General features: G+C 43.1%; 2 protein-coding genes across 7 annotated transcripts in view; one reads left to right on the plus strand and one right to left on the minus strand.

Moving 5' to 3' along the window:
• Smg6 (SMG6 nonsense mediated mRNA decay factor) overlaps positions 1-11,633 on the minus strand; it is a 249,788-nt gene extending 238,155 nt beyond the window's left edge. The window contains exons 1-6 of one of the 2 annotated variants that reach the window (XM_050128896.1): positions 11,493-11,633; positions 6,936-8,691; positions 6,173-6,365; positions 5,328-5,438; positions 810-916; positions 473-551 (exon numbers count right to left, since the gene is read on the minus strand). In XM_050128896.1, coding sequence (XP_049984853.1) covers positions 473-551; positions 810-916; positions 5,328-5,438; positions 6,173-6,365; positions 6,936-8,691; positions 11,493-11,580 — 2,334 coding nt within the window. In that variant the 5' untranslated portion in view covers positions 11,581-11,633. Of the gene's footprint in view, positions 1-472; positions 552-809; positions 917-5,327; positions 5,439-6,172; positions 6,366-6,935; positions 8,692-11,000; positions 11,149-11,492 lie in introns of those variants that run through there. The other variant, XM_050128897.1, reaches the window with a different exon arrangement.
• Srr (serine racemase) overlaps positions 11,113-14,280 on the plus strand; it is a 25,105-nt gene continuing 21,937 nt past the window's right edge. Inside the window, exon 1 of one of the 5 annotated variants that reach the window (XM_050128911.1) lies at positions 11,113-11,259. Coding sequence is in view for 1 of the 5 variants with exons in the window: in XM_050128907.1 (XP_049984864.1) it covers positions 11,859-11,866 (8 nt within the window). In the remaining 4 variants the exon portion in view is untranslated. Of the gene's footprint in view, positions 11,260-11,720; positions 11,903-14,280 lie in introns of those variants that run through there. The other 4 variants (XM_050128910.1, XM_050128907.1, XM_050128908.1 and 1 more) reach the window with 4 other exon arrangements.

Genomic DNA, 14,280 nt, shown 5'->3' on the forward strand with positions numbered 1-14,280 from the left:
AAAAAAAAAAAAAAAAAAAAAAAATAGAAGCAACTCTCAACACTGTCTTCTGACCTCTACATGCATACCTTTACATACTAAACCAGTCACAAACAGATAAAGGTAATAATACAAATTTAATCAATATTATAAGAAACTCGTGTATGGTGTGGTGGGACATGCCTGTAATCTCAGCATTTGGGAGGCTGAATAAAAGATGACAAATTTGAGCTGGGCATGGGGGCACATGCCTTTAGTCCCAGCACTCAAGAGGCAAAGGCAGGTGGAATTCTGAGTTTAACCTGGCCAAACTGGTCTACAAAGCGAGTTCCAGGATGGCCAGGACTACACAGAGAAACTTGTCTCAACAAAACAAACAAACAAACAAACAAACACAACAAATTTGAAGTCTGGACTATACAGTGAAACAAAATTCTAACTCAAGAAAAGAAAACTGCCTAGAAAACAGTTCCCCTTCCACAGGATTTCTCACCGTATACACTGCCAGTAAAGCCAACTGGTTATAGGGGCGCCCATTCTTGGGAGCAATATGCTGGGCCTTCAGGTACCAACTAAAATAGAAAAACGGAATGAAATGTTAACTCTTTTCCAATCCATCCTCATAGACCTTCTACTTAAGTTGTAGACTAGAAAATTAACTAGATATAGCCCTCAAGTGTTAAAGCACAATTAAAGGGACTAATTAAGGAATTAAGGACAACTGAAGGACTTTCCATACGGGAGGCAGCTCAAACGGCTGGATATCTTCTAATGATTCACTTAATGCCACCATAAGGAAGAGAAATAATGTGTCAAGAGATAAAAAGTACCTGCGTGCCTTCCCATAGTTTGCTGTATCATTGGCTTGCTCCCGATACCTAGAGATATCTCCTTGGCAAATCATACAGCGTTGAGCACTGATCAAAGCATATTTTACCTACAGAATAGAAAACCAGTTAGTAGAGTACTCAAACACAATTCAATACCAGAAGAAATGAATGAAATCTAAATGACAGAGTGACAGTTAAAACAGTCCTCAAAAAAAAGTTGTCAACTTATCTAGACTATTAAAAACCCACCACCACCATGATACAAAATGTACTGAGAAAATACAGCAGTCGTGGAGAGAGTGGTACTCTGAATCCCACACAAATGGAAAAATACATTCTTAAACAGAGTCAAGCAATCTGGGTGATCTCAAGGAAGCTTTTGGAACGCCTGGAAATAGATTTCCTCATCTGTATTTAATACATATTTGGGCTGGAGAGACAGCTCAGTTGTTAAAAGCACTTGTTGCTCTTACAGTTCCCAGTACCAACATGGTGGCTCACTGCCATCTTTATCTCTAGTTCCAAGCAATCTGATGCCCTCTTCTGACCTCAGTGAATATCAGGAACAAATATGGTTCAAAGGCATACATGCAGACAAAACACTCATACACACAAAATAAATAAATCTAAAACCAAAATTTTAGAATACATATTCTAGAAACTGGAGAGTTGGAGCACAGGTAAAGCACTTGCTGCATAAGCATGAAGACCTGAGTTTGATCACCAGCACTCATAAAAAAGCTGCTTGGCCTCATGCACTGTGGGGGAAGAGACCCAGAGGATTACTGGGACTTGCCAGTCAGTCCAGCCAAAGTGGTGAGCACCACATTCAGTAACATACCCCAACATTAAAAAAAAAAATCAAATTAAAGCCAGGCACTGGTGGTGCATGCCTTTAATCCCAGCACTCGGGAGACAGAGGCAGGCAGAACTCTGAGTTTGAGGTTAGCCTGGTCTATAGAGCAAGTTCCAGGAGAAACCTTCCCTGGCAGGGGGGATCAGAAAAAACAAAAAAATACCATCCCTACAAGGTATGGAAACACACCTATAATCTTCACTCTGGAGACTTAGGCAGAGATCTTGATTTCAAGCCAGCCACGACTACACTGTAAATTCCAGGGTATCAGGGTATATGGCCTAGCAGGAGATTCTGTCTCCAAAAAAAAACCAAAAACCAAAAATGTTGGAACCAGGCACATGTCTTTGTTTGCAGCCCTGGCTGTCCTGGAACTCGAGAGATCCACCTGCCTCAGTCACCCAGGTGCTGGGACCACCCCCTCAACCACCAACCAGCTAGGGCACACCCCTTTAATCCTAGCACTTGGAAGGCAGAGGGCACATACAATGAGTTCTATAAGTTCTAGGCTAGCTGGGGTTATTTAACCAAACTGTTTCAGTAAAACCAAAAATAAAGTCTAAATCAAAGCTTCTCTTGACCTTCAATTTCTAGCTACCCTCTCTCCAGTTCCCAGACATAATTCTCATAAGCATGATCTACATTATGCCTCATCCCTCAACATGATCTAGCTTCTATCCTCTCGACAAAAATAACTCGTAGCTACAGGCAGTACTTTAGCTACTGCCCAGCCTGTTGCTCTTTTACACTCCACTCATAATTAACTTTTCCTATTATGATTACAAAACAAAACTCTTGGGGCTGGAGAGATGGCTCAGCAGTTAATAGCTCGGACTGCTCGTCCAGAGGACCCAGGTTCAATTCCCAGCACCTACCTGGCAGCTCACAATTCTAACTCCAGTTCTAGGGGATCTGACACCCTCATACAGATACATACAGACAAAACACCAATTTGTATTTAATAAATAAATAAATCTTTTAAAAACAAACAAACACTTTTGATAAGGTCATTCAATCCAATAAACATTTTCAAATTCTGTGTGTGTGTGAAATCCTAAACCACATTTTTTCTTTATGATCTTTCCTCTTAGGCCATAAACTGGGAAATAACCTAAAACTCTCAAACCTCGAATCATAACCTTCACACCACAAGGGCTAGCAATTATTTCTATTTCCTTTTTTGTTTGTTTGTTTTGTTTTCTGGTTTTAGAGATAGGGTCTCTAAACTTGCTATGTAGCTAAGGATAACATTGAACTTCTAAAGATCCCCCCTTGCTCCCCCTCTCCCAAATGCTGGGATTATAGGTGCGCACATGGGTTTATGTGGTGCTGGAGCTAGAACCCAGGACTTCATGCATGCTAGGCAGGCAATCTGTCAAATGACCTACATCCCCAGTTTTTTTTGTTTTGAGACAGGGTCTGACTGTGTACCACTGACTGGCTTTGAAGCTGATGTAATATTGCTGCCTCAGTCTCCCAAGTACTGGGATTCTAAGTACAAAGCAGCATGTCTAGGCTCTCTAACCTACCTTTTCATTTCCATCTCCACTACAGCTCTATCTCAGTCCATGCCTCTAACCTCACTTCCCTACATACACCCTTGCTTAACACCTACCAAAGACAAAAATTTGTAAAAAATAATTATTTTTAACTACAAATCTATTATTCATTTGCTGAAAAGCAATCAATGGTTCCTATGATTAAAGTTCAAATCTTCAGTATGGCATCTAAGGGTTTATGATATATCATTTCCCACTTCCCTTAACTTTCTCCACTGAAATAACCCTAACACATATTACCAATATTGGGAACTTCTCAGTTTCCCAATACCTGGTTCTTACTCACTGTGCCCTGCATCTAACTACTCCTCCCACTCTTTAAACTCCTACTTATGTTTCAAGACACAGCTTGGAGCCGGGCGGTGGTGGCACACGCCTTTAATCCCAGCACTCAGGAGGCAGAGGCAGATGGATCTCTGTGAGTTCGAGACCAGCCTGGTCTACAAGAGCTAGTTCCAGGACAGGCTCCAAAGCCACAGAGAAACCCTGTCTCGAAAAACAAAAACAAAAACAAACAAACAAACAAACAAAGATGTGGTGAGGTGGGTAGGTGGTGAGCACCAGGGCAGCGCTGACTGCATGGTGACAAAAGAGAAAGTATCCCGGGACTCGGACGACAGGCAGGAAAGTGTTTTAGCACATGGGGAGACCCTTTCCCACTCCCGTCACCCAGAGAAGCATACCTCACGNTGTGAGTTCGAGACCAGCCTGGTCTACAAGAGCTAGTTCCAGGACAGGCTCCAAAACCACAGAGAAACCCTGTCTCAAAAAACAAAAACAAAAAACAAACAAAAAAAAAGACACAGCTTGGCTAGTAATATACCTTTGCGGTATAGTTCTTGCCTAGTAATTCATTAGGCCAATTCTGATCTTCAGAATCATTGTTAAACATCTCTGAAAAGCCTTCCTGGAGTCCACTAAGCCTAAGTTCAATTACGTCCCTCTATATCCCTTTACTATTTCGTACTCTTATTCTTATGGTCCTTTCCTTTTTGTGCTTTGTTTTCCATTTTGTTCTGTATGATGTGTACATTTTAGATGTGTGAGTGTGTGTGTGTGTGTGTGTGTGTGTGCATGTAGAAACCTAAGGTTGATGTTATGAATTATCCAATTGCTTTTTATTTTTTACCTTTTAAAAATTTGGGGCTGGAGAGATGGCTCAGAGGTTAAGAGCACTGGCCAATCTTCCAGAGGACCTGAGTTCAGTTCCCAGCAACGACATGGTGGCTCACAACCATCTGTAATGATTTGGTGCCCTCTTCTGACATGTACACATACATGTTAACAGCACATTGTATGCATAATAAATAAATAAATCTAAAAAAAATTTGTCTCAGTGTTTTGTCTGCATATATTTATGTGCATCACTTGCAAGCCTGGTACCTGCAGAAGTCTAAAGAAGGCATTGGAGCCCCTGGAACTGGAGTTATGGATGGTTGTGAGCAGTCATGTGGATATTAGGAACCAAACCCAGGTCTTCTGCAAAAGCAACAAATGCTCTTAAAAAGGAGTCATCTCTCCAGGATCCTTATTTTGAGAGATGATCTCACTCTGTAGTTCAGATTGTCCTAGAACTTACTATGTAATCCAGACTTCCCTCAAACTCATGACAATCCTCCTGGCTTCATTTTCCCAGGTGTGAAATTCATCATAGTGTTTATGACATTACAATTTGTCTGTTTTTTGTATTTGAAACAATTTGATATAGCTCAGACTTCCTTAGAACTCAATATGTGGCAAAGCTAACCTTGAATTCCTGATTCTGGATTACTGGCATATGCCACAATCCCTCACTTATGATAGTTTCATTTGTTTCCTTACTATACTGTATCTTTCACCATGATATACTCAAAACCCAGCACACTGCCTAGGCCTTAACCAGTACTAGATAAATGTTTACTAAATTGATGAATAAATTTTTGTTTGTTTGTTTGAGAAGGGTCTCTCTACATAGTCCTGGATGGCCTGGAACTCACTATGTAGACCAGACTGTCCTTAAAATCAGAGAACTGGCTCTGCCTCCTCACTAATGGGATTAAAGGTGTGCACCACTGCACCAGGCCTAGATGAACAAATTTAAACTAGAGAAAGAAACTGACTTACTGTCTTTCGTAAAGGCTTGCTTCGAATGGCAAGCCCGTCCATGTAGTCTTCCAGTTTGAACTTATAAGTAACCTGTAGTTTCTGAAGCAAACTATCAAAGAAGTCACTACCCTATAAAGAAAAAAAAGAAAGAACTATCTGAATCAGGTTTTTTTTTCCAATCTATTTACCAGATCCTGGGGCAAATGACCCAAAGTTCTGTCAAAGTCCAGTTCTATAGAAGAGGAGTTATATAAAATAAGCAATTAGAGGCCATAAGTAAGCACACCAGTTTATAGTATAAGCCTCCCGTGTTTTGTTTTGTTTTTTTTTTTAGTTTTTTTTCGAGACAGGGTTTCTCTGTAGCTTTGGAGCCTGTCCTGGCACTAGCTCTTGTAGACCAGGCTGGCCTCGAACTCACAGAGATCCGCCCGCCGAGTGCTGGGATTAAAGGCATATGCCACCACGCCCGGCAAGCCTCCGGGGAGTTTTAAAGACATGATCCATTTACCCCTCCCTCCTCCTTTCTTAGTTTTCCCCCCTCTCCCTTTCTCATTCAGAAAGCCTTAAGCTCAAAAGTAACTCCAGGACTGGAGATATAGCTCAGTAGTAAAACTCTTGCCTAACATACATGAGGTCCTGGGTTCAATCCCCAGCACTGGGCAAAAAAGTAATACAGGTAGACTAGGTCTAAATGCAAGAAAAAGATATGAGTTCTCGCAATATTTTGCTCTAAAACATCTCAGGTAGAAAAAAACAAACAAACTAAAAAATGCTGCAGACTTTATCCTGTGGATCAAAATAATAATAGTGGTAATAATAATAATAATAATAATAATAATAATAATAATAATAATAAAGTTTACCTCATCCAAGAGCTCCAAAAGTCTGTTCCGAATCTGGTCTGGGTTCTCAATATTTGGATCCTTGAGAAGCTGCCTGAATTTCTCAATCACCTGATAGAAAGCATTCTTCCACAGGATCTGATCTACATTCTGATTGTCAGAGAATTCAATATCTAATAGAATACAGCGCTCATACAGCTGCAGAAGTTCAGTTCTGGAATAAAATACATGTAATGTCTAGCTCCAATATATCACAAGAAAGGCCAGATCTAAGATATGAACTTCCTGCAAACCAGCCAATGCCCTCCTGACAAGAAATCTGAAATGTGAGCAGGTATTCTGCACAATAGAAGGTCATTCCACAGACAGTCATACCTAGGGAAATGACATGTTCCCATATGTGCACACCTACATTGAAGAAATGAATAAACGACTTGGGTGCACACTGGAGATTGGCATTCTGGAAATTCTATGTTCCCTTAAAGACATGTTTTCCCTCTTAAAATCAAAAGTATATTTCTAAGACTAGAATTAAAACTTATTTTCCCAACTGCCTATTCCTTATTTAAAAAAAAAAAATCAATGTAAAAGGGCTTCAAGTGTGGCTCAGTAGTAACACAGTTATTCCAAAATGTACAAGGCTCAGGGCCTAATGTCCATGCCCAAGTGAAAGGGAGGTAGCACTCAGTGGCTTACCTACGAAGTCTCTACCTTCCTCAGCTACAGGAGCCTTACAGCTGTCTACCCCCCTCTAAACAAGGTAGTGGGAAATAACACACAATACCTGAGCTGAGCCATCTTCTCCATGCCCTCAGTACTGATGCGGTCCCTGGAGAGCAAGTTGCTAAGCTGCAATTCCTGGTTGTCAGCCACTCGGAGAAGCCTATGTAGCTCCTGTTGCTGCATGTTCCGCACGTGTTGCTCTATCTCCTCAGGACTCATGGTGCTGGCAGGGAGAGGACTACATACATACTGCCCTGAGGGGGCAGGATAGCCTGGGTAGTAAGGCCCTGGATACATACCATTTGCAGGGCCCACTGGGTACTGTAGAGGGCTATAGCCTGTATAGGGATACTGAGAGGTAGGGCCCGGTGTCCGAGGGTAATAATAGGGGTTGTCAGAGTTTTGAAATTTATAGTAAGAAGCTTGGGCTTGACGTGAATCACCCCAAGATGTAGGGCTGATTTCATCATCGGTGTCCAAGAAATGTAGCTGAGGTGTCTGGCTTTTCAGAGCAGGCTTCTGATCAGGATTGTTTGGGTCCCATAGTCGGCGGGTAGTGCCTCCACGACCCCAACTACGAGATCCTTTACTACCAGATCCAAATAAAAGCCGTGGTCCCAAAGGTGTGGACTCTGGAGAACCCACTGAACTGACAGATAGGGCAGTATGAGCAGGCAGAATCAGAATGCCTCTACCATGACCTCGAAGTTCTTGTTTCGGGTTTTTGAACTCCTGCTTCTCAGAGCCCTTGCCCTCACTGCTCAGGCCTTTGTCAGACTGTATTCTTTCCACATTCTCCCTGGCTAACCTCACCATGGGGGAATCTTTATTCATGGTTTCCGCATCAAAAGTGACTCGAAGGGTGCCTCGGTTTTCTTTGCCATTGCTTTTCTGTTCACCCTCGCCTCGGCCAGACCAATTTCTTTCTAAATGCCTCTTCCTTTCTGAGTTCCTCCTGGGCCCTAATCCATCGGGCTCATCAGTTCTATCCTCATCTAAGGAATCAGTTGAGGACATAGACACCTGCTTCTTCAGTCGTGGCCTCTCCTTGGTCCGATCCAAGCGACGCCGGCGACATCCATTATCAGTCAGGCCAGCTCCTTCAGCACTGTTGTTGCTACCAGCTGAGCTGGTACTGCAAGTGCGGTAGCGATTCCTTCGTTTGTCTGATCGGGAATACCGCTTTACAGAACCTGGTTTCCCTTGGGCAGAGTCATCATCATTCACCTTCTTTGTCCCCTCCCCCTTTTCAATCTTTTTTCCTTTTTCTCCCTTGGTAGTTCTTACTCGGTCATTAGCTTGGTTCTTTTCTGTCTCAGTTTTGTCTGGTTTATTCTCGACTTCTGCTTTTGCAACTTTTATCTTACACTCATCCTCCTCAATCCTCAATTGTTCCACTTGGTTAAGGATTTCTTCCTCATCTGCCCTGTTAGCTGACTCTTTGGTTACAGCCTGCAAACGCCTTCCAGGCTGATAGATCTGAAGGTCAGGTTTTTTTATTCTCTTGATGATTCTTAGATTCCGGTCCTCTAGTCCACCAGTCTTTGAGAAAGTCTCCTGTGCCTGACGATTTTCTGAATCTGTAGGACCATTTTGCTGTTGGCTGTCTAATTCCTTGCAAACTTTAATAAGCTGTGTATCATTCCCAACAGAAGAATCTCCGTCATTCACAATCTCATCCTTAAATTCCTCACTCCCAGAAGCCTCCTTAGTTTTAGGTCTGTTCCTTAGTCGAGAAAGTCCAGGTTTATAGATTTCCAAATCTGGACGCCTATTATCTTTGCGTTGCCTGGGTTCCTTTAATTCCTTCATGTTTTCTAATATGTTGATAGCAGGAAACAACACAGAAGAAAAGAATAATGGAGAAGAGAGGGAGGAAAAGTTGTCATTCTACTTACATAAACACAACAACAACAAAAAAGAGCCGGACGGTGGTGGCGCATGCCTTTAATCCCAGCAATCGGAAGTCAGAGGCAGATGGATCTTTATGAATTTGAGGCCAGCCTATTTCACAGAGTGAGTTCCAGACCAGCCAGGGCTACACAGTGAAACCCTGTCTTGAAAAACCAAAGGGGAAAAAAAAGACTAACAATTACATATGCAAATAAAAAATACTGGGCAGGGAAGAATGAGTCTACGGGCAGAAAATTCGAGTTATGTGCTCGTTAACCAGTGAGACTAAGAATTTAACTGTGTTAGTATTCCATGTACTTGAGTTATGGAAATGGGAGGGGGTAATATTCTCTTCACCTACCCAAGCCATACTCATATTCAGATCTCAAAGACTCCAAACTACTTAATTAAATCAGAATCAAAGATCTCTAGTATGTTCAGCCATTAAACTATCCTGTCTAAATAGCCTATAAGTCAACTCTTTCTTTCTTTCTTTCTTTTTTCTTTTTTTTTTTTTTTTTTTTGGTCAGGGTCTCACTTCATAGCCCAGAAAGGTATCAAACTCACAATCCTCCTGCCTCAGTCATTCAACTTCTGGGATTGCAGGAGTGTATAATCACACCTGGTTTCGTCTTTCCTCCACGTTCCTAGAGTGGCTAAATTTTTTTACCATATTAGGAGAGGGAAGGGAATATAGCTCAGTGGTACAGCATTTGCCTAGCACACAGGAGGCCACTAGGGAACCCCTAGCAGTGCATAAATATATTAACTGGTATATATTATATCACATATTTACTTACTACATTACATATGTAACAAATATTTACACATACGTACACATATTCAAGGGGGGTATGCATAACAACCCACAGTTCTAGGTATCTCTGGGAAAGAATCTACAACTCCAGTGCGTGAACTTGACCAGGGCAAATCTACAACTTTAGGATACCAACATCCCAACCACATACCTCCTACTGAAGCAAACAGGAAGCAAGTCCTTTTACAATCTTCATCTCCACTCATTCTCACCAATTCCTCAACAACAACCAGCAGAATCATTTCAAGAAAATACTGCCTAGAATACTGAGACTAACTGCTACTATGATGATGGAATATAAGGAGGAAAAAGTTCCACTAGGGGAACTTTTCCTAGGCACCAACGGAAGGATTGTGACATGCTCTCAAAGCACCAAAAAGGACTAAGGGACTCAAAAATACTAGAGCCCAGCCAAATTCACGCCTACAAATCCTAACACTTGAGAAGTGAGAGCAAGATCAGGAGTTCAAGGTCATCCTTAGCCACAAAGAGTTTGGTAACTACTTGGGCTATATGAGAGATCCTGACTCAAAAAACAAAGGAAAAAGAAAAGAACAATAGTAAAGGAGTTTTATAAACCACTCTCCAAGCTCCACGAACTTACTGAATGGTAAACAAGTTTCTGGGATTGTTTTTTTTTTTAAAGTATCTGTTGCTTGGAGTGGAGAGGCTACTATAAATAATTACTAAGCGTTTAATAAGAAAATGACAAGATGGTGCGATTATCCAGTGCTCAGGTTAAATCCTAGAACCTAACTATAACATAAACACAAACTAGCTGACAGCAGGTATTTATGCTCCAGCATCTACACCCACTTTTGTTAGTAGGGAAAGAGAGAGAAGAGAAATGACGGTAAACTGAAATTTTAGTGACTACTTTGGAAGTTAGGTGTGGTGGTCACGCCTGTAATTCCAGCACTCAGGAGGCTGAATCCGGAGCATTCCAAACTCAAGGCCAGACTGGGTTACTAGGTAAATTCAAGACTCAGAAGAAAAACAACAAAGAACGAAACTATTGCTTTGGCAAAAAGTTTAGCCTCTCCACAAAATACGAACCAAGAAAAAGCCGTTTTAACTTCAGCACCCACGGTAAACTTTTAAACTCAATTTGGGGGCGGAGCCAGGGGAGGAGGTGACTGCTATTTTCCAGAGTTTAATCCAATTCAGTTGGCCAAAGAAAACTAACCTCACAGATTCTAGCCACAACCCTAGAGAAGGCATCCACTGTTAGCAGCCATCCTAAACAACACTGACTAATGAAGGGAAGAGAGACACTAACAAATTTCTCGCGCTTTTCTGATGCGTATGGAGATTGGCAAATGAAGCATTCTTTCTGACCAGAACGGCCCCCATACACGCCAAGCCCGAAACAAAACAGTCAGCTCCTTGAGGTCCTAGATCCCTTCAGTGGCGTACCATTGGAAGCCTGCCTTCGGGAGGAAAAGTTGAGCAAAGGAAGTCCCAGCCTGTTAAGCTTTTCTCCTCAATTTCCCCAGCTCCGCCTCTCAGACGCGGAACAGAGGACTACGGAAAGTACACAGTCGATTCTTCGGGGAGCCGTAAGTCCCGGGGCCTCTACCGGACCCCAGCACCCACACCAGTTCGTGTCTCCTCACGCCTGAATCCAGGAGCCGGCGAGAGAGGGCTAGGGCGCGGAGGAACTACGGCCGCCGCGGTGAGCAAGAGGGCGGAGGCAGGAACTCGCGCGGGGCTCTGCCCCAAGGCCAGAGTGTGCGGAGGAGCAGCCCCGCAGGCTCCGAGGGGCCGCCCCAGGCCCCGGGGCGCCCTGTTGGAGGGGGGGGGGGAAGGGGCGGGAGCTCGCAGGGCCGCGGACGGGGCGGGGAGGAGGCAGAGGAGAGGGAGGCGGGGCGGGCAGGCCCGGCCCAGCAGCTGGGCGGCGCAACTCACCTCTGCTCCCGGCCTGCGGAGCCAGAGTGGCCAGGATCCCTCGCAGCTCGGACGCGGAGATCCGCACACGCTCCAACCCCTCCGCCATCTTCGCGGCGGCTGCTACAGCTGCTGCAACTCCGCCACCGCCGCGCGCAGCCAGGAAACCACGACGGACGGGCGGCGCGCACTCACCCACTCCCACCCTTTTCCCCGCCCCCTCTTGTCGCCCTCCCTAAACGACGGTGGCCGCACTGGGAGCAAAAGCATTCAGCTCGTTCAATTAGGGTTATTCAGACCGTAGAGACAGCGTGTGTGCGTGCGCTTGCGCAGAGGTGTAACGCTGGAAGGTTCGCTGAGGCTTGAAGGTGGAGGCGCAGCGCCCGGATGGTGAGGTGAGGCGAGGGGCCGGTACCGCTCGCCCATGTCAGGTGGGCTTTCGCTCCTAGGGATATCGGTATTGTTGTGGTGGCTACAGACGACACCGATTTTGGTCTAGGGCTCTGGTTCACAGAGACACCCTATAATTCGGCCTCCGATCATTTTAGGCCAAAGTCATATCATAGGCCTGAGTTGTGGAGCTTAAAGATCTTTTAATAATGATTCTTATTATTGTCCCTATTTCTGATGAACTGAATCTCAGAGAATAGAAGAATTGCCTTGTGTAACAATTGGTTGTTCCAGAGTATCAAAGTCCATGACCGAGTTCGTCACCAAGACTTGTTGGAGGAGGTTGTGTGGAAGTAGAACAGAAGGAAATTATCATTCGATCTGGGAATTTCTGTATCACTGAAAAAAAAAATTTAATTACTCTTTTGGAACTCATATTTATTCTCCCCACGCTCATCTTTACGGCTTTAAATATTCACTGAGGCTTGGTATTTGAGACGCTGAGGCAGGAGGATTGCAAGTTCAAGGCCAGCCTGGACAATATAGTACATTTGAGGCCAGTCAGGGTAACATATTAGAAGACCTTGTCCCAAAAAAAGAAACAAAAAAATAATCAGACCAGAAGATTGGTACTTTAGCCTCACTGACCATTAACTCCTATTAAAGCCTAAGGGGGAAGAAGCTTCCTTCTCAAAGGCTACCTATCCAGCTGTTGCTCCTTCATTACAACTTTAGTCCCTCAAAAAATAGGAACCTGGTCACAGTATAAAAGATTTGATCCTGATAAAACTCAATTAGTTCCTGTTATGTGACAGATACTTTGCCATCAGAAAAGAAAGACGATGACGGGGAAATATTTCAATAGCTCAAAAGAAGGGGTATATAATTCGAGTGGCCAGAGCAAATTGCAGCCTTTGCCTTAAGATTGTAGAGAAATAGAATTGAGATCCTGCGTGATGGGACATGCCTGTAACTCTAGCACTTGGGAGGAAGAGCAAAGTTCAGTGCTGTGGTGGCACCATTGAGTTCAAGACCAAACCAAAATACATGAGACCGTGTCTCCAGAACGTAAGCCAGACATGGTGAAACACGCCTAGCACCAGGGATACAGAGGCAGGAGGATCTCTTCACGTTGAAAGCCAGCTTGGTTTACATAAATGAGGCCAGCTAGAGCTATGTAGTAAGACCTGTCTAAAAACAACAGGGAAAAAAATTTAAAACCCTAACTTGAAACTGTTATGGTATCACACATCTCTAACTCCATGACTTTGGATGCTAAGGCAGGAAGATACAAGAGTTCCAGATTAGCCTAGGCTATACACATACTCAAGGTATAGGTCATATTGCTTATGCTCAGTATGATCAAGAATCCAATGAGTAAGGTCATCCTTGGCCAGCCTTTATCACATGAAACCATCCCAAAAAAAAAAAAAAAATAAAAAAAAAAAAAAAAAAAAAAAGAAAGAAATTAGGAAAAGCATCCCTAATGCCACATATACTGGATGTTGTGGCAAAAGCCTGTAATCCCAGCAATTGAAAAGTACAAGGAGAAAGATTAGAAATTCAAGGTCATCTTTGGCTGCAAATCCAGTTGAAAGCCAATATGGGGGGTGAGGGCAAGCAATCTACTTTCCAGTTGAAGGCCTCAGTATGAAAATTGTTTGCTTTTGTTTACTTTTGTCGAGGCAAGGTCTGTTGTTTCCAGGCTGGTCTTGAAGTCATTATGTAGCCAAGGATAACCTTGAATTTCTAACACACTCTTGTTTGCATCTCCTAAAAAATGGGATTACAGATGTGGCCCTATGTTGATGTGTCAGGTTAATGTTGTTCTGGGATTGAACCAGGGCCTGATACAGGTTGAACAAGCATCCTACTGACTGAATTATATCCCTAGCCCCAACTCTTATTTATTTATTCATTTATTTATTTTCTAGTCTTTAAGTCATGATGGGTTTTTTTTTAAAGATTTGTCTCACTTTTAATTAGTATGTATGTGTCTTTGTGTGCATACATCCACATGAGTACAGGTGCCTGAGGAAGACAAGAGGCATTGGATTCCCTCTGAAGCTAGTTACGGGCAGTGATGAGCTACCTGATGTGGGTTCTGGGAACTGAAGTCCAGTTCTCCACAAGAGCCATACTTGTTCTTTTTTTTTTTTTTTAAATATTTATTTATTTATTATGTATACAATATTCTGTCTGTGTATATGCCTGAAGGCCAGAAGAGGGCACCAGACCCCTTTACAGATGGTTGTGAGCCACCATGTGGTTGCTGGGAATTGAACTCAGGACCTTTGGAAGAGCAGGCAATGCTCTTAACCTCTGAGCCATCTTTCCAGCCCGCCATACTTGTTCTTAACCGCTGAGCAATCCTTTCAGCCCCACAACTTTTATTGTTAAAAATTTAAAAAAAAAAAAA

The sequence above is a fragment of the Alexandromys fortis genome, unplaced genomic scaffold, assembly GCF_014885135.2.
Source record: "Alexandromys fortis isolate MF-2015 unplaced genomic scaffold, M_Fortis_MF-2015_v1.1 scaffold_80, whole genome shotgun sequence".
Taxonomy (NCBI): domain Eukaryota; kingdom Metazoa; phylum Chordata; class Mammalia; order Rodentia; family Cricetidae; genus Alexandromys; species Alexandromys fortis.